This window comes from Pezoporus occidentalis, unplaced genomic scaffold (assembly GCF_034315485.1).
Source record: "Pezoporus occidentalis ecotype Australia unplaced genomic scaffold, CSIRO_AGI_Poc_V1 ctg184, whole genome shotgun sequence".
NCBI classification, from domain to species: domain Eukaryota; kingdom Metazoa; phylum Chordata; class Aves; order Psittaciformes; family Psittacidae; genus Pezoporus; species Pezoporus occidentalis.
Window position 1 is genome coordinate 27,477 of NW_026913683.1, and position 18,858 is coordinate 46,334.

General features: G+C 41.8%; 1 protein-coding gene across 11 annotated transcripts; it reads right to left on the reverse strand.

Annotated features, from left to right (window-relative positions):
* Positions 1 to 380: 380 nt before the first annotated feature.
* HNRNPA3 (heterogeneous nuclear ribonucleoprotein A3) lies at positions 381 to 18,387 on the reverse strand. 11 transcript variants are annotated; one of them, XR_009964260.1, is made up of 14 exons: positions 18,244 to 18,387; positions 14,180 to 14,291; positions 13,651 to 13,674; positions 9,624 to 9,746; positions 9,387 to 9,533; positions 9,093 to 9,303; positions 8,767 to 8,856; positions 8,598 to 8,705; positions 8,402 to 8,482; positions 7,169 to 7,315; positions 6,143 to 6,268; positions 5,982 to 6,053; positions 2,845 to 2,919; positions 381 to 697 (listed from the first exon to the last, which is right to left on the reverse strand). XR_009964260.1 is itself a non-coding variant. In XM_062615822.1 (13 exons), the coding sequence occupies exons 2-12, from the start codon at positions 14,243 to 14,245 to the stop codon at positions 6,001 to 6,003; spliced, it is 1,176 nt and encodes a 391-aa protein (XP_062471806.1). In that variant the 5' UTR covers positions 14,246 to 14,291; positions 18,244 to 18,387; the 3' UTR covers positions 2,352 to 2,919; positions 5,982 to 6,000. The 11 variants fall into 11 exon arrangements, 9 of the variants coding, with proteins under 9 accessions (XP_062471806.1, XP_062471807.1, XP_062471809.1 ...); XR_009964261.1 differs by lacking the exon at positions 381 to 697 and adding an exon at positions 2,354 to 2,641 and having other exon boundaries at positions 2,833 to 2,919; XM_062615822.1 differs by lacking the exon at positions 381 to 697 and having other exon boundaries at positions 2,352 to 2,919.
* Between the last annotated feature and the right edge of the window lie 471 nt (positions 18,388 to 18,858).

The following is an 18,858-nucleotide window of genomic DNA, read 5'->3' on the forward strand; positions in this document are numbered from 1 at the left end:
CATGTATTCATATCAGAACACCCAAATCAGCAAGGAAATACATATTCCATGTTAAATTTGGTATACGCAAAAACATTGGATTGCAAACTATATCCTTCACTTTATTATTACTGAGATACAGAGTATATTCCCAAAGCTGAGAGCGACTGTGATACCGCCAAGTCTAATGCATCCCAATGCTGACTATTACACACCAGCTCTCCATGTGGAGACCACTTAATCAGAACGTTCAGTTTTACAACCATTAAAAGCAAAGCTGAGGAGCAGGGCTGAGCCACCAGTCCCAAGCTGAAAAGCTGATCCTCTAACTCAGTGTGCTGCAGCAAGTTAGGACCACTTTGTGTTCTGCGCAGCACTTAAAAAAAGGTGATGTCAACACATTTTAGATGTGAGTCATTTGACAGCATACACTTTATTCTGATACAAAATGGAAATATTTTAAACAAATTTCAATCCATTATGGATTATAGTGAAAATTTAAAATTTCCATACTATTTTCAAACTTGTTTAAGCACAAGTTCTAGGATCTCAGCACACTGGCACCATTGCTCTTCAAGTCTTTGCCAGTTATTATAACATATTATTCTGTTTCCAATCTTGCGATATTATCTTCTACATGAAGGCCATTTTTCTTCTACGGAGATACTTGGGTTACTTTAAGTTCAGGACAAAGCTAATCTTAGACAGAGATGTCAACCTGTAGCACCCACAGCAGAAAAAGAACCATCCATCAGACACCCGAATTTCAGAGAGACTCAAGATCTTTCATGCTCCACAAAGATACAAACACCCATCAGAGACCACAGGCCGATATGTAAGTGAATATTCCACTGTGGTGAAACAGTCTGATGAAAACACATTAATGTCTTGAACACAGGAACCAAAGACAGCAAGTCAGTATATCACAAAACCAGTGCTTGAAAGAGAGAAGCATTCCCCTTCCCACATTAAGTATTTAAATGACACCAAAGTTAAGATGCTGTGTTTAATTTCAGGGTTCTATAATAACAAAATACTCATCCGCATCAACCTGGGCCCCTTTTGGGGAAATACATTTTTACTTCTTGGAAGTAGCATCTGCTTTTAGATTAAGATACAGGTTTAAACAGCAAATAACCTTCTGTAGAACTGCAGCTTAGGGACCAATGTGTCATTGACTTTACATCTCCATTTACAGCTATTTTCAGTAGCAGCCACTGCAGAAAAACCTATCCACAAAGCAGAATTCTTAACTCTTGGAAGCGCCTCTTGGGCAAAGATCATGGGTTTACCTTTGACAAAGTTTATTTCTGATCAAATTGGGGTATGAACAATTGAAATTGGGCAAATGAGTCTAAAAGGAGTGTTACAAATCGAAGTGTGAAAATAATTGTGACAGTGACCATCTAGTTCTACACGTGGTGCAAAAAAACCCTCCAGAGCACAGAACGAGTCTGCAGCAACATAGACTCCTCTCATGCTAAGGCTGAGCTGTGCCCTACACACAGGCCTAGTAATGGGATACAAAGAGTTTTTGCTAAAACATTTTTAAGATTCTGCTGTTAAAAACCAGGAACATTTCCCCTCTCCCCCGTGAACAGAAGCCTTTGCCCTCAGCAGAGACACACTGCTGCTCCTCCCCACTTATTTGGTGCCATGTACAGGTGAGCTCACAAGGAAACCCTGCCTAGCAGAGGAAAAGCAACGGTATTCCCATCCTAGGCATAAGACGGCAAGCTGTCAGCTTGGCAGCTCACTGCCAGCACATTATGCTGCACTAAGGAGACTGTGACCTTGCTGCACCAGATTCAAATTCTGGTTCAACCTCTGCTAAGCAAAAACGTTTTTCAACATTTGTCAAAAACACAGTCATTGCAAGGTTTCCATTAAGTAGCTCCTGATTACATGAAAATCTCAATATCAATCACCATTGTAAGTTACTTTCAAATTAATTCTAAGTTACAATGCTTTCTGGATCTTTACCAACAGCAGGTAACAAGTTTAAATACTTGAGTCAGTCTCTGAACATGCCCAAGCCCCAGGTTAAAATGAAATGCAGGGGTTCTGTTTGACTATTTTCTCAGTAACTGAAGCATAACCGGTGCTAAAATAGAAACTGACTTCACAAAACTAATGCAGACTCAAAAATTTACTGCCACGTTTAAATAGGTACTAGGCTACTCTAAATATAAAAGGAGCTAAAAATACTCCAGGCCTGTAACGACCAAAGATGCAGAAAAGGAAATACATGTTCCAAGAGTTAAGAACTGATCTGCATTAAAACAGGTTGATGAAAGGTTCCCTTAATGCCATTCATCTGTGTAACACAGCTGTGCACCCAGCCACGCTTCACATGACAGCATTAAAGCCCCCTGCCTGGATGCACTGCGCGAATGCATACCCAGAGACAAGGCATGTTTACTAGGCAGGGAACTCACTGCCCTGAGCAGCGCAAAGTATCTTTACCAAGTTCCCATGAGACCTGGCGTGGACCGCTTCCCATCTTCCCTGGCTGGGTCTCTGCAGGGCACCTCTTTCCATCAAAGGGGAAACGACAGCTTCTCCCCCAGCTCCAGCCCTCCTCCCCCAAGCACCCCAGTAACTTTTACAGCACATAGTTCAAAGCGTTTCTCATTTCTCTCTTGTTGATCTCAAACGCCAGCTTTGTACCTGCCAGGAACAACAGAAGATTCTTGAATAGCAATGATGCCAGCAAGCAACCCCCACCCAGATCAGGGAGTGCTGGATGATGGATGCTGGAGTACTTGCTCCTCAGTACGTAAGGCTTTCCTTGAGGCTGGCAAAGGAAAGCCTAGAAGGAAGTAAGGGTTAAACAAGTGGTTTACTATACACTACAAATCTTACCCAGTCAGAAACCTTCAACTGAAGAGGATGTGCAAGACATTCCCCATTTTGTCAAGCAGGAGCTTCTCATTCAACCTGAAAATTAAAGAAATTACTCTTACCTTGTTCAAAAAACCCCCGCTACTCTTTATAATTCATGAAAAATTTTAAAGGCAAACCTTACCTATGCTCATTGCCCTTCCTTTCAGGTCTAAATGCTAGACCTATTGATTTTGAGTCAACTCAAGTAGCTATCACTCAAGGAGGTTCCAAAGGGTGAAGAACTCTTGCTAGACTTTCTTCGATATTTCAGCTGTGATTAGCAGATTTAACTAGCCTTTGGGAAGCTGCTCACTATCAGCACAGTATCTTATGCCTTCACTTTTCTGGAAGTTGAAGCTGTTGCTCCTGCTGCCTCGTCATTCTTTAATTATGCTGACTTCTCCATACTCAATAGGCTGCTGAAGTCCTGTCTTAAGAGTCTCCTTAGCAAGTATGGGTCAGAGGAGTACATCCTAGGTTCTTTCAAGCTGGTTAATCACTGTCCTCACGGCTTACACTTTTCCACGTTCACAGACAACATCTAAGCTACCCCACCCGCCTACAAAGCCGTCACTTACATCATCTCTTAAAAGGTTGCATACAGATCTTGTTCATAAAGTTTATTATGACACTATTGTTCAAAGTTAACATTGTTGTCACAGTACAGCTACAAGAGGCCCTGTTAAAAAGAACACTGTCAATACATTCTAAAAAATTTAGAAATACCAGATCAATTGTCAGAAGGGACATCAACCCCATCCTTGTTGTCCCTGCAACCAGGTGCAGGCCCCAGGTACAAGTCTACACGTCTTCTAAGCGTAGTAATGTACAAAGCAAGTCGGCAGTTAGGTGGCTCACTCCCTAGTGAGTTGCATTTTAGTTTTCCATGTTTTCAAACTCCAAATGGGTTGTTTAAAAAATGCCTTTATTGAAATACAGCCTCCCTCCCACCCCAAGCCCAAATTAGTATGTACAGCAACAGAAGCGTTCACTAAATCATCAATTCTTGCTTTAGCTTTAGAGATGTTTTAAAACTCCACAGAAAAGAATAAGCAGACTTTTGAAATCCAGTTTGGAGGCTACCATCTTGACGCCAGTTCCTTGTTTTAACGTACTGCAGTCTAAATACACTCCAATAACAGTGTTTAAATAACATTGTTTAATTTTTTTCAAACAACACACTCATTATTCTACTACTTCTTAAAATTATAATTATTAATATGACTGATGATGCCTCGAGCCATTTCATACATCTTTGCAGATTTATTCCTACACTGGAATTGCATTTACCTTATACTGCACATTGACCCAGAAGTGAGACAGGTGTAATTCCATTACCACATTGCCAAGTGTCTGAGCATTTCTTCTATTGACTGCATCCCTACTCTTCTGAATCTGAATGGACAGAAAGCACTGTCCTGGCAATGGTGGAGAGAATTGGCATCAGATGAGAAAAGGACAGGCTGCAGTGCCTTAATTTGGAGATCAGAAGTGAGAATGAGGTACAATTTCTAGCCACATGTGCTGATAAGATTTGCTACTCCAGTGCAATAAGAAAAAAAAATTGAGTTGTCACACACTATCATTCTACCTGTGGGAACTTCAGACTGTACCATTCTACATTGTGGCAAGTGTTTCTAGTCAGTAAATTACAACTAGATCGTGTTTTGTTTCACCTTCGAGCTCTCAGCTGAGCGCAGACATTCGCAAGGGCAAAGGCTTGAAAACTATACTACTCAGAGCCCGTGGTGAAGGGGCTTTTGGAACGCGTTACCTGGGACTGTCAGTGATTACACCTGTGCTACCCTTGGCTCCCAGTCAGAAGAATGTGTCCAGAAAATTGCCTAGGGTGCATGCAAGAAAGTATATAGCCATTAAGTTATTGAGGAACACACCTATTACTCTCACTATGACACCTTATTTTATCGCAACAGCGCAGTCTGGTGTGAGGGAGAGGGAACCGAGGACAAAGGGGATGAAAATTCCAAACCACCCTCCCCAAAGTATAGTTTTATTGAAACAGAATCATTGTATATCCCAAGGAAACAGGCACTTGATTCCCCCCATCTTAACTTCTCGGGAATTACAATAAATATAAAGGTAAAAAGCAAGTTTCTTTTTCTCTTCACCCAAGACTTAAGCAACTGCAGTTATCCCTTGTACATCTCAAATGAGACGGGAGACAGCTTTAATGTGTCTAAAGTTGGTCTTGTTAAAATATTTATCATGCCTTATTTTCTTGAAGCGCTAGTACTAATACAGAACTACAAATTAAAAAAATATGCACAAACCAAAAAGTAATTTGAAATTTTCATTAAGGTAAAGCTTAGTTCTATAATTCACAAACACTAATTTGAGTAACTCAATCCTAGTTATACATCTAAACAAACTATAATGCAACATACAGATGTTCTCCCTCTGTATGCCTATGTAACTCATGTCAGTGACAGTTACATATATACACTGAGACTAGACCCCTTAAGACTGCAAATCAATAGGTGTTTCTATTGTTAACTTTAAATTAATACAAAATAGTAATTGAGAAAATGCAATAATCCTCTCTATTAACTAACAAGGAAACACCCTAAACTACATTTTATTTCTGTTATAGAGTTCTCTGTACTAAATGTGGAAAAACTGAACTACACAAATATTGAAAAGTTAAAAATTCCTTAATTTGTTTATTCCTGGTACCACTACCACAATTTACAGGGCAATATACCTGATGTAATGGGAAAATAAAAAGAAAAAAGAAAGACAAAGCTACAACAGATAAAGACCTCAGGAATGTACATCTAATCGACACTACATTGCATTAATCAATAGCTGCACTTTTTGCAAACTGTGGCTATGACAGTCCTGAACAAGAAGGGTTTCCTGTTTAAGCTGCAGTAACTTTTCTGACTATGGATCATCGCTCCTTCTGTGGCAGATTTTACAGTTCCTCTAATGCATTTGGGACGACTGTCTCAAAGTAACCTGCAGCTTTCCTGACAACTCCTCGCTCTCTCTCCTGCTAAGAACTGTAGCCTGTTGAATACAGGATAAGAAAATTATTACTCTCAGTGAACAGTTGTACATAATTAATCATCATTAGAAATATGCATTACACCTACCCTTTTTCTGGTAGCATTTTTAGAATCTTCTACCACCATAGCCCCCACTTCCACTTCCAGATCCATAACCACCTACAAAAAACAGGGTGTATATTTAAGTACAAGAAAACCAAGAAACTTTAACTAGAAAAAAAATATTGTTTGTATAAAATCATATTTACCACCATAGGGACTGCCTGAACTTCTGCCACCAAAGCTGCCACCACCTTTCATGGGACCATAGTTGGACTGTTGCTGTCCACTGTAATTGCCAAAATCATTGTAGTTTCCACTTCCACCATAATTACCTGAAACAAATATAGATTTATAAAGCCATTTCTGTTCAACACTTAGGATATGAAGCTTGCCGAATTACGACACCCAATGTTAATTTAATAATTTAAAACCAACCCATTTCTGTTCGACACTTAGGATATGAAGCTTGCCGAATTATGACACCCAATGTTAATTCTAATAATTTAAAACCATTTAAAATAGAATTGTAAGCATTTTGCACACTCCCTCTACTTGCAATGCACAAACGACAGAAAACCTCTTAGCATTTTGAAGATTAGAAACTGGTACTTCACTGGAAATGAAAAACATCATGATACTAGAAAATTTATAGATTTGAGTAGGCAATCTGAAGTCAACACAACAGACCAAATTTAAGGCCTCCAAACTTACAGAAGGACATGAGTTTCACTGTCATTCTTCCACTGCCCAACTCCTTGTATGTATGACAATAATGTAAAGTACACGGAATTTATTTGCTCCATTAAGTGACAGAACCACAAAAGCCATGCTGAATATACACATCAGAGGGTATAATGAAGTATGCATATTCTGCAGCTTAAATCCCTACACTTGGGGCAAACAATTAAAAAGCTTATATAAACTTATAGTCCTCACAAGGAAGATGCCATCTACACAATGTGAACTGACATTCTTCAAACGGTCAAAAGCCTCAAAATTCTCCCACTCTACATAGATTTATAGTTGCTGCTTTTTGCAAAGTAAGTTCCAGGCAAAACAATGTTGTATAGAGTATATCAAAGCTGATTCAGATGGAAAAGAACTTTCCTTATGTAACATAGTATTCTACATTAAGATCTCACTGTACAACTCATTTTAAGCAGTATCACACTCAAGACACTATACAACTCAGACATGTCTGAAAAAACATCTAATGAAAACTGGCATCTTACCACCACCGAAATTTCCTCCTTCATTGTAGCCATCATAACCTCCTCCTCCACCTCCATATCCACCACCTGGGTTTCCATACCCTGGTCCGCCGCCACCACCATAACCTCCTCTGCTGCCATAGCCAGGACCCCCTCCATAGTTTCCCCCTTGGAATAAAAGAATCAAATTGAACACACCAAAGCTAAACTGGTGAGGAAATGTCCATTTAAAAACAAAACAAAAACCAAATACCGAGTAAGATTGTCTCCTCCCAGTGCTTTCCCTGTATTATATTAATTGCAGTTTTATCACCTATCTATTTAACCCAAACAAAGAAACCCCATTCATTTATGTATACACTTGAGGAAGGCTACTCAGAAGTTCATTCTGGCTCACAGAAAATACAGACACGCTGCTACCACCACTCCCCCCACTACCTGCACTAACTGCCTCTTTACACAAATGGCTTTGTCAGTACTGTGTACCATCCTCTCTATTCCTCTGAATTAAAACATCTCATGAAGGCTAGGTCCTCAGAAGAATTCTTGTTCACAGTTTTTATCTAGGCCTACAGCTTTATTTACATGTGTGTCAAAGCTACTGAAAATTCTTTTTTTCTTATCACATAAAGCGTATCTGAAAGACTTAGTATTCCAGAGGCTGACCTGGTCTCTGACATTTTGATGGAGTAATCCCAAACTGGGAAATAGTTCCAAAGAACTCAACATAACTATATTTATCTGCTTATAGATTCAGGACATATAATCACATACTACTTCCCCAACTTGTGCACACCCCCCCCCTCCAAACCCCACTACTTCCACAGCCGTTTGGTAATTGCCACAGTTCTCTTCAGATGTATTTTGGATACTCATTCAAACTTAACCATAAAAAAAGACACTACTGAGCCACGAGAAGTCTTACAGTTGGTTGAAGAGATTTCTCTTATAGCAGATCACTGCTTTATTCAGTTTTAGTCATCTCAGCTGACAGCAGAATCTTCATTTAGTTCTCAATTATCATGAACAGCTGCTGCATGAACTTTTAAATAACCTCATGTCACAAGGTAAATACAGAGGTGGGTTTTTTTCCCCACCCATAATTTTGTGGGGAAAAAGAAAACCCTTTAACTCTTCACAGCTCTACAATGTAGAAACATTATTATCAAAGCAGACTTCGTTTTCAAAGCGAAGGCAAGACTTACAGCTATCTATAACATTTGGGAGGGAAGAGGGAATGAACAGTACACTTACCATCACCAAATCCATTGTATCCGTCACCACCCCCAAAGCTTCCTCTGCTCCCACCACCGCCACCACCACCCCCATAGCCTCCTGGAACACAAAACAGATAAGAGTATTTTCCTGAACACACATCCAGTGTTTAAGCCAACTGACACAGGAAATAAAAATAGGAATCCCGTTCTGTGTAAGCATTCCAGGTATTTACCTCTTCCACCAAAGTTTCCTCCTCTGCCAAAGTTCCCTCCACCGCCTCCAAAGTTTCCACGACCCATGAAGTTGCCTGAGCCACCCCCACGACCTACAAAATATTTTACTTCAATTACATTAATTGAAAACCAGCTCCATACAATACCAATGTATAACTCCAAACTCACCTCTCTGAGAGCTAGCAGTCTGCATCTCTTGTTTTGAGAGTGCTTTTTTCACTTCACAGTTATGTCCATTTATAGTATGGTATTTCTGAACTAGAGAAAAATGTGAAATAGGACAGTTAGAAAATAAAATCATTGAAAGCAATACGCTGTAAAACTGTCACAGAAAGGCACAATCACACTTTTAAAAGGAACATTAAATCTATCCCTTCTTTTACAATAGTAAAACAGCTGATTATGCCAACAGCTTACATTCTACACACCACTGCTCTGAAATCTCATGTTATACTTTTATCCTGTAAGTCATTTCTCACTGAAGAGCTACATACCAACAATTTTATCAACTGTATCATGATCATCAAAAGTTACAAAAGCGAAGCCTCTCTTCTTTCCGCTTTGCCTGTCTTCCATGACTTCTATGGTTTCAATCTTGCCGTACTTTTCAAAGTACTCCCTTAAATTATATTCTTCTGTGTCTTCTTTAATTCCACCAACAAATATTTTCTTTACTGTGAGATGTGCCCCAGGCTTCACAGAATCCTACAACACCAAAAACTCCATTCAGTGTTTTAAATTATTAGGTAAAGATTAGGAAATTAGGTTAACTTAAACACTTAACTTACCTCCCTTGAAACCGCTCTCTTTGGTTCAACCACGCGTCCATCAACCTTATGAGGCCGAGCGCTCATGGCAGCATCCACCTCCTCCACACAAGAATAAGTCACAAAGCCAAAGCCTCTGGAACGTTTTGTTTGGGGGTCTCTCATCACCTGCAAAAAATATAGGGGGTGCTCTGCATTTCTGTGCTAGATTAAGCACCTCGATCCTTCAAAAGCACAAACTAGTATTTGACACTTTACCACACAGTCCGTGAGTGTGCCCCATTTTTCAAAGTGCTCTCTCAAGCTATCATCTGTTGTTTCAAAGCTCAGACCTCCAATGAACAGCTTTCTCAACTGCTCTGGCTCCTTTGGCTCATGGCCCTACAAAATCAAAAATCAGAAACATATTTTGACTATAAACCAGAGTTAAAATTTCACAGAATTACAAAAAAATTATCCGTGCACATTATACTACAAATAGGTGGAATACATTTACATAAAAACAATGACTTCTAATGGGTTCAGACAGCAGTATAGTAAGCACAATGAGGTGTGATTTTAATTAAAACACTAACTAACTAAGTGCTCCAATGCACACATCAGTAAAGAGATTTCAATATACCAAATAATCTGGTCTCTCCCCACTGCCCCAGATATTCATTTTACAACTATCTTATGTTGTTGCGTATCACTCTGTAGGGATTAGCAATGAAGCACTGCTAGGTAAAGGGAGGCACGAAGCATATTCGTGAGGAACTATAAAAAAAATTTAAGAACACCATGTGAAAGAAAAAGGGTTATCATCCAGAGTGTCCAGTCCTTCGGGATATCCATTGTGAAAGGTTATTTTTACGCATTATGAAAAAATTTATCCATTTTTAATTCCTTAAAATTGTAAATTTTCTAGTCTGATGATTTTGTAAGTTGCATGGATGCAAGCAAGAAAGCAGAAGTACATGTGCAGTTTCCAGTGTTATGGGAAATACCTCTCAAATGTGACTCAACGAGGACTTATGTCTTACAGACAAATGATGTCCTGAGTAATGACCAATCAATGACCAGTAGTGGATACAACTACTGCAATAAGACTGGTACCTTAACAAGCATAATAAACCAAACAAGTATAATTGAAGCTCTTGAGAATATCGCCTAAATACGACCAGCCACTTCATAAAATGTGCTATTTTAAAAGCCCAGTTTTATACATCATAATCAAAGTGGGCTTACAAGCATGTTAGTGTTTCTGATCTTTCAGTGTTGCATGAGGGCTTTTTTTTTTAGTTAGGCCAGGAATACCCTCATACACTTGACTGGAGTTTATGAAAAATTATTTTATAGATTTCTCCCATCCCCAAGACAGAGAAGGCTTATGAAAAGCCACCAGATTAAAATATTATTTAGCCAGCTGGTAGTCGTGTGTATGTAAAACACTGCACAAGGTGCTGGCCAACTACACTGCTGGCTAGATACACTGCATATGACTTTAATTCCGCAGCATGAATGTATAATAAGTTTCAGCATTTCTGCTGCAGTGGGTTAACTCAGTCCAGACACAGCATTAGCCTGAATGCTGAACTACATAAAAGTAGCCAGACTGCTACATGTAGATGTGTTGCTTCAAACCCGAAGGTGAAGTTCTTTAAGCTCTGCCACAGTTTAAATACAGGGGGGTGGGTTTTCCAGGGTTGGCCAGAAAAGTGTATGTCCCTTTGAGTGCAACACAACCACCCTGAAGAGCAATGAATATTATGAAGTAGTATATGGCAAAATACAATTTCTGAACTATATACTGCTTTAGGAAACACTTGGTTTATGATGTTCCACTTGTAATACAGGAAACAATGCCCAAGATTATGAAAAGCTGGCTGGGAAGTAACCCCTGACCTTATTCCTACGAAACTTCGTACAGAAGAGCACCAGCATTCTCAGTAACAACTTTCTATTTAAGGCAGTAACTCTGTAACTACAGGAATATTATCTAAATAATTGACACTGAATGGTCCTGCGACTACAAAGTAAAGCTTCTTTTCTACTGTCTTCCAAGTGGTCTGGACTACAGAAGTATAATTAAAAAAATATCTCTTCCAACTATATGTTAACTTAAAACCTTACAGAGTAACACATCTACTGTATATAGAAGCATGCTTTAAGTAAAATACTGTTTTCTGTTGCTAATTGCATTGTTTGGGCTTTTTTTTTTATCTATTGACAGTACTTCATTTTTATCTAGGTTATCTTAAAGCTGGGACTATTAAGCATTTCAAACTCTCCTACACACTAAAGAAAATCTATATTGCGAAACTGCAGAGTTTGGACTCATCCAAAGCCAGAAGCCTTATGAGGCAAAACTAGAGAGACTTTCTGCAGTTCTCTGGCACCCCTCCAGGCTATGGGGCTTTCAATTAGCAACTCTGACTGCTTTTGTCTTAACAGAATAACCAAAAAACTCTTCAGGTCACTCTTGAAAGGAAAAGTGAAGGCTTTTTCTGCTTATTATTATATGCATGTGAACTGCCATTTCATATGGGAGAAGTAACATCTGCTGTTACAGCTTATCAGAGAGAAATTAGCCCCAGAACACACCTATTGTTATAAGAACTGTTCACAGACACAAAAGGCAACATTTTCTTACAGCATTAATTGGGTTTCCTTTTTTTTTCAGGTAGCTTGTTCTCACTGGGGATAAGCATCTCTAGAATTTTCCAAGCACTGTTCTCTATCACACACGACATTGTTTCTCAGTCCTTCTGCTGAAGTTGGTTTTAACAGCAATCTCTTGTGGGCAGCAAACCTTGCACAAGACATCTTTCCCTTCCTCCCTAGTCTATCTACCATAGTACTTCAACAAGACCAGCAGGGTCCCTCCTACTCAGCTGATACTGTGGGGCAGCATGCCATTCTGCAGTGCTCCTTCAGTTGGGGGGGGGGGAAGCGGGGGAAGGAGGAGGGGTAGCGATAAGAATGCCCAGCTTGCCTGCAGCCAGCAAGCAGCTTTGTTTCTCTCCCTAAGGTGTTTAAGTGGCTCCCCAAACATATTAATGGGCTCTGAGGAGGCCGGGAACTTCCTCTCCAGCTGTGATTACCGACTTCCTCACTCAGGCCAAAGCTCTGAGCGGCACCGACCGCCTCCATTTTGTGAGCGATCTCATCTTCTCCACCCTCAATATGGAGCCGGAGGGCGGGGCTCAGAGGAGCAGGAAGGCGCATACAGCAGCGCTCACCCCACCACCCGCAGTAGCGCCATGGGAGTGTCCTGCCGCCAAGGCTGGGGTCCGGGAGCAGGGCAGGGAGAAACGGGGTGCCGTGAGCTCACCCTTTGTTACCATCAGAACTGAACTTGTGGCTCCTGTGTCCCACCTAAAGGCCCAAGCACTCAGCACAGCCTAACTAAGCCTTTCTCGTAAGAGGAAGAAAAAATGGCAACTGTCCCCCCTCCCCCATGTAAATCCTAATCTTTGCAGAAGTGACAACACTGCTGCAGACAAGTCTGCTATACGCTTAACTTCCATATGTCCAGGGTTTTGAACAGCCTTTTAGAACTAGTATTTCTCTCTAATGGCACTGTTTTGAAGTGGACTGTACCTCTGTGAACACCAGCAAGTGCCCACAAAGTGCCTGGCATCACACCTACGCTCATCTACAGGTAGACCTGTAAAACGAGACTGCTCCACCCCCCCGCTAGCCCAATCCTAGATTGCCTCCCTAAATGGGAAAGCCTACAGATAACTGGGAACTCACCAGCTTTCCCTGTGAAGTATTTTCTCTAGGAACTGAATAGCTTTTAAGTACATTCCAGGGCAAGCTACTTTTCCAAACTGTAAGAGCTCATTCAGTAGGCAACTGAGTGACCCCAGTTACATTCTATCCAAAGTCCAAAGCAGTGAGACAGTTGCAACATTTCTTCCAGAAGGACTTTACACACCATACTTCAATACAAAAATAACCAAACGCTACCAGATACATGCAACTCAGACAAGATTTGTTCTTAATTGAAGTGCACAGGCCCTCCCACATTGCAGTATGTATCATTCCCGAAAAAGTTGAACTAGCTAAAATATTCAGGCACCCTGGAAAAGTAATGTTAGAAAGCAAACAAGTCAAAAGAAACAACCAGAAAATGTCTCAGTTATAAGCTATATAAGAATCTTAAATACCCTCTTTGCTGTCAAGTTTATTTTCTAAAGGGTATCAAGACTTTCCCCCCCTCCCACTTCCACACCCTGCCCCACAGTAACTAGCTCCCATCCTCCCAGAACAGCCCCAACATCTTCTCTATACTACGCACCTTATTCAGTCTACGGTATTTCTGCTAGAAGCAAAAGAAAACAGTTATTTTTACTTAGTACAGCCTCACTTTCATTTGCAGTGACTATAAGGCAACCATTTTTAATTGAAAAAAAAAAAGATAAAAAATAAAAAAGGAAAGAAAGAACCTGTCTTCATTCCCACCAAAACCAGCATTTTGAAGATAGGAAGGAATCAAGTTCCTGCTGATACTCTGAGGATACATGAATTTCTTAATAACTACACCTTGCTTTTATCACAAACATACATTTAATCAATTTTGTCAGAACAGAAAAACTATAAAAGCAAAATTTCCCCACTATGCTTAACACCCCACCCCTTAAAATTGTATGTAATACACTGCAACTTAAAGTTACTCCGTCAGTACAGGGATGAAGAACGTAGGGAAAAAAAAACTATGAATTAATACATCAGATAGAAATGGTTAAGTTGTGGGTTTTCTCATTTTTCCCCCTTAAAGCTACATTTATATTAAAAAAAAAAACAACAAAAACCAACAATCCTCTCACCTGTGAGGATCGTCTTCCTTTCCTCTTGTAGTCTTCCACCTCTCTCTCTTCCTTAAGAGCAGCCATTTTGGAGTGGTACTCTAACTCAGCCTTTCTTTTAGCTCTAGGAAACCTAGAAAACAGGTTGGATAAGTCAGTACTTACCCCGATTCCTGTGAAGCAGGGCCTTCTCTGGCTGCAGTGCATGGGTGTGGCTTTACAGGTGGAAACAGGTGAGGGGGGGAACAGAAAAAACCTTAAGAATTCAAAAGGGGAGAGTGAAAATCCTGCCTATTTTGCTCACAATTAAGAAGAGCTGCAGAAGGAACATTTGCTATCCTAGTAAAAGCTTTTTACAACTGCTGGAATAACTAGGTACAAACTAATGCTAGAACTGGTAGAAAACAGCCTATGTCGATTGCCATCTTTCATAACTATTAAATGGTAAAGGGCAAGCAAATCCCACTTTTTGTACCCAAACTTGTTGCATAAATTCTACTTCTGTAGATCTTAAACCACAAAATGCCTAACATTTTGCAAATATCATTTATTAAGAGTTCTCTTATGTGTAACCTACTGCATCTGGTTATCCAGCAGCCTGGAAATCTAGAGGATGTGTTAAATGTTTTCTGTATTGAAAAATACCTTCCACTAACACCACTGCAAGAATCCCTTATTGATTCTACTCTTGCAACATCATGAATGTTAACAGTCGATCCTCAGCAATCTGTAACACTAGTCATCTGCATTACTTTTCCTTCCAAGTGATGTATTTGATTACTACCCTAATACTCTATTTACATGCCAAACTTTTTACAATAACCATTAACAAAGTCATATACATATTATTATAAAAATCAAGTATTTCACAAGTTCAGTGAATGAACGCATAGATAAACATTCAAACTAACAAAAAACCATATTCCCTTTAGCCTTTATTTCAAGTTTTCTGAGATCAGTAAGTTATTTCTTACTATAATGCATCAGTATCTTTGGCTACAACTCCACACAACTTTGGATGGTTCTTGAAATTTTATTACAGTAGCCAAAATACAATAACTAATATGTTTCTGTAAAATTACACTTGTGCTACATCAAAAACATTGGTATTTACAAGATTAAGTGTATTTCTGTGGCAAGTTTTGTTTGTTTGAAAAAAGTTTTATTCCTGCAAACACTGCACAGGGCAAGGCATGCAGATGCCTGCTAATCACCAATATGTACTGTTATTCAGAGTGGAAATTATTTAATGTAATTCCATGCTAAAATCCAGCTTCAAATTAAACTCAACTGTGAAATCATGAGTACCATGATTTACTGCATTAACAATTTTAACTGATTATGTAACATTGAAGTGTTTGTATTACCTTCAGTTCCGCTTTACACCATGCTAAACCTGCTCCTGAAATCCTTTAAATCAAACATCAGTTTGACTTAAGAGATATTACACACAGGACACTGTGTTTCAACTGAGCTGTTCAATTCCTTAAGTCATACAGGAGAGGTATGAAATAGCACATTAACAGTTCAAGAGCTTTTTTTAAAAAAGTAGCTGTGTGGCAAAATAAAACTTCAGGAATTGTTAGGCAGGAAAGGGTTATGCTTAAGTAATGAAAAGTATGCAGTCCCCCTCTGATCTTGTCACCTGCTGCTTTCCCCAAGGAGGCTCCATGCCAGCCACCTTAAAGCTATCCGACATGTCACTCCCATGATGGCCTTTCAAGGCGAGGATGGTCAAAACAGAACTGTCTCCTTGCTATTGCACACTATCAACTGAAGTGGAACACAGCCCTGGTCAGCCCTATTCCTACTTTGCTTCATAGAATGTTGCTAAAAAGAGCTGTCAATATCAGTTTTTCTACACTTAGCAAAATATTCAACTCTTAAATAAAAATAATCAGAACACTTATCAGCTGAGTTAAACTAGCCTTGAAAAGGTTGTATACTACAACCTAGCTACAAAACTGAAAGTGATCTCAGAACAAACCTGTTAGAATGAGAAAAAAGTCAGTAGGAGATGCTTCATCACTCAAAGGAACTTACAGCACTACTGTATCTCCTACAGGGACAAAAAGTTAACAGAAGCAAGATAAACATCCAGCTTGGGAATGTCTACCTGTTAGAGAATTAGAGAATACTATGGAGATGTACTGGTCTTTTCTCCAAATAATTACAGTTGGACCTAACATGCATACACTGTATCATGCCAAACCTAAGAGTTAAAGCAGCAAAATAACAGATTTTCAGCTCTAAGTGCATTGGCATTTTATTCCCAAAGCTAACAGTAACGTCTACTGGGAGAAAAAGCAAGAAGATACTAGCTTAATAACTTGGGTGATGGGTTTCCAAGCTTTACTGAAGCTTGTTCAAATGCTTTGAATGCATTATCCCCCCCAGTTGTCAAGCTATTCAACAACCCTGAAGCAGCGAAAACAATTGCTTATATGGAAAGGTTATTTTTAGCTGTTTTGCTACGGGATCCAGTTTCTTGTCTGCTTTTAATGTAGGTACAGAAACTACTGTGACCTGTTGGTTTCTCTGTTCTGAATTTTGTAAGATTTCTGCCTGCAGTGAAGGGGGTCAAAATAAAAAAGCCACACACAAAACCTGCACCATTTTTGCTCACCGTACTCTATTTGAGAAAAAAAAAAACAAACAACCTTCTGTTTCGAGGAGGAAAGAAAAGCAACGGGGAATAATCATGAGCGTATTTCCCTCCACGCAGGGTGTGGGTGACTGCCCGAGTGCACGTTTTATCTCGACTTCATTCAAGCTGTGGAAAATTTGAACCAAGGTTTTTGCAGGACTGCTTCTTCGTGGTTCCCACCAGAATCATGGCGGGAGTGTCACGGCCCTTATGCACGTGTGGTTGGGGGAAGAGAAATGGAAGTGGAAAGCGCTTCGCAGTATACCTTCTCCTACCTCCCCGGCCAGCAAAAGCTCGCTACAAGCGCTAGCCCCCACGGGAATGGAATGAGGGGACAAGGGCAGCGGGGAGCTGCTGCAACGTGTACCAGCATTCCTCAGCGAGAAGCACGACCACAACGCTTTAAAAGTCCGTTCCCAGGAAAATTTGTGGGATAATACACCTATAGAACTACTCCAGGTAGCTTACACGGGAGGAGGTGGGGGGGGGGGTGTCAGGGAGAACAGAACAATGACACATACATGGCATGGGCCTCAGTTCTCTCCACTCTCGCTCGAACCTGCACCCAAGTATTTCGGTGTTCCCCAGAATAGCTGAGGGCGCCTCTGTTACCCAGAGCTCTGTGCCAGGCAGAAGGCCAGGCCTCCCCTAGCCGCACGCTGGAAGCAGCGAAATGGCGGCCGCAGCCGCTGTGCCCGAGGGGCCCATAGCGGAAGCGCAGCCTCTCCCGCATCCTCCCTCTTCCTGCCAGCAGCCGCCATTGCAGTCTAATGCGCCGTGTCTCAGGGGAAATGAGGTCTGGAAGACGGCAGAAACGCTACAAAGAGGCGGCGACCGCTCCGGTACACCAGCCGGAACTGCGAGGGGCACCATTACGTGCCTCCCCCTCCCCATTACTCCCCCTTCCCGCCCGGGGGCTCTGTCGGGAGAATTGAAGCAGCTCTACCTCCGCGGGGGAGATGGAGGAGTAAGGGACCAGCGGTAGGAAAGGAGGCCGCTTTACGTCGCCTTCCACCCCGGCCTCAGCTGAGGCTCACGAGCCCCGCTCCATCCACGCGGCGGGTAGTTACCTCCATTTTGTGATCAAGCTCGCCCGCTTCAGAACCAATATGGAGCCGAGAAGGGAAGGAGGGGGAGGGGGGAAAGAGGAGCCACGTGACGGGAAGGCGGGCTCCGGGCACCGCGCGACACCGTGGATGCGGGGGGAGGGAGGGCTGGGCCGAGAACAGCGCGCGCGCAACGACCGTTACCGCTTTCTCCTCAGAGGCGGCCGCCCCTCCCCATCCCCCCCCGCGAGCCCTGGGCCGCACTACGGCGGGGCGGCCCTTTCCTCTCCCCCGAGCTGGTAGAAAAGGACGGGAGCGAGTGCAGCCGGAGCGGAGGAGGGAAGGTGCAGGAGGTAGGGTAGCAGAGGTGAGCAAAGAAGATAAGATATAACCGTGCCGGCGTTCAGCTCAAGCGCCTTCCCGCCCTCGTCGGTTCCACGCCAGCAGCCGGCCCCGCTCACCCACCGCCGACCCGCTGTGGGAGTAGCCGTTCCTAGCGCGCAGCCGCGAGTAGCGCGCGCAAGCGGACTCCGCCTCTCCTCGCCACGTAACACCGCTCGCAGCTCCCGCCCCGCCCCTCATCCGCTTCGAGAGCCGCGCATGCGTGTCAGCGCGTCCGTCGGCCGCTGTGAGGGCGTCTGTAGCTGCTGAGGGGGGAGGGAATGAGGGGATGTCGGGTCGCTGGTTTGATGGGACAAAAGCACTCGTAGGAAAGGGAAGAAAAGACAAGTGAAGGAGTGAGATGCTTACAGAGGACTCCTTCAGGGATGTCAGGGTTTACTTGAGGCGCCCAGGCTCTTTTCGGCGAAGTTGCTTGTTTCCACGTACTGTTTTTGTTCTGGAGACGCTGCAAAGAGACAACTCAAACGATTTGCTTTTCAGACGCTGTTCAGCACTCACCCTTTGAAAGGGTAGGTTAGTGTATTTATGGTTGAGCACCAAAACAAATAACAAACAGTCCGTTTCATGAACCTCTGTGTCTTCTCCAGCAGAGGCGTTGCCTGTAT

What these genes read in the sequence shown, in the direction of transcription:
- HNRNPA3 (XM_062615822.1), bottom strand. Translation starts at nt 14,245, where the DNA reads ATGGCTGCTCTTAAGGAAGAGAGAGAGGTGGAAGACTACAAGAGGAAA. An exon ending in GACTGCTAGCTCTCAGAGAG is followed by an intron (nt 8,706 to 8,766) that starts GTGAGTTTGGAG and finishes ATGTAATTGAAG; the next exon opens with TAAAATATTTTGTAGGTCGT. An exon ending in TTCAGGCAGTCCCTATGGTG is followed by an intron (nt 6,054 to 6,142) that starts GTAAATATGATT and finishes TGTTTTTTGTAG; the next exon opens with GTGGTTATGGATCTGGAAGT.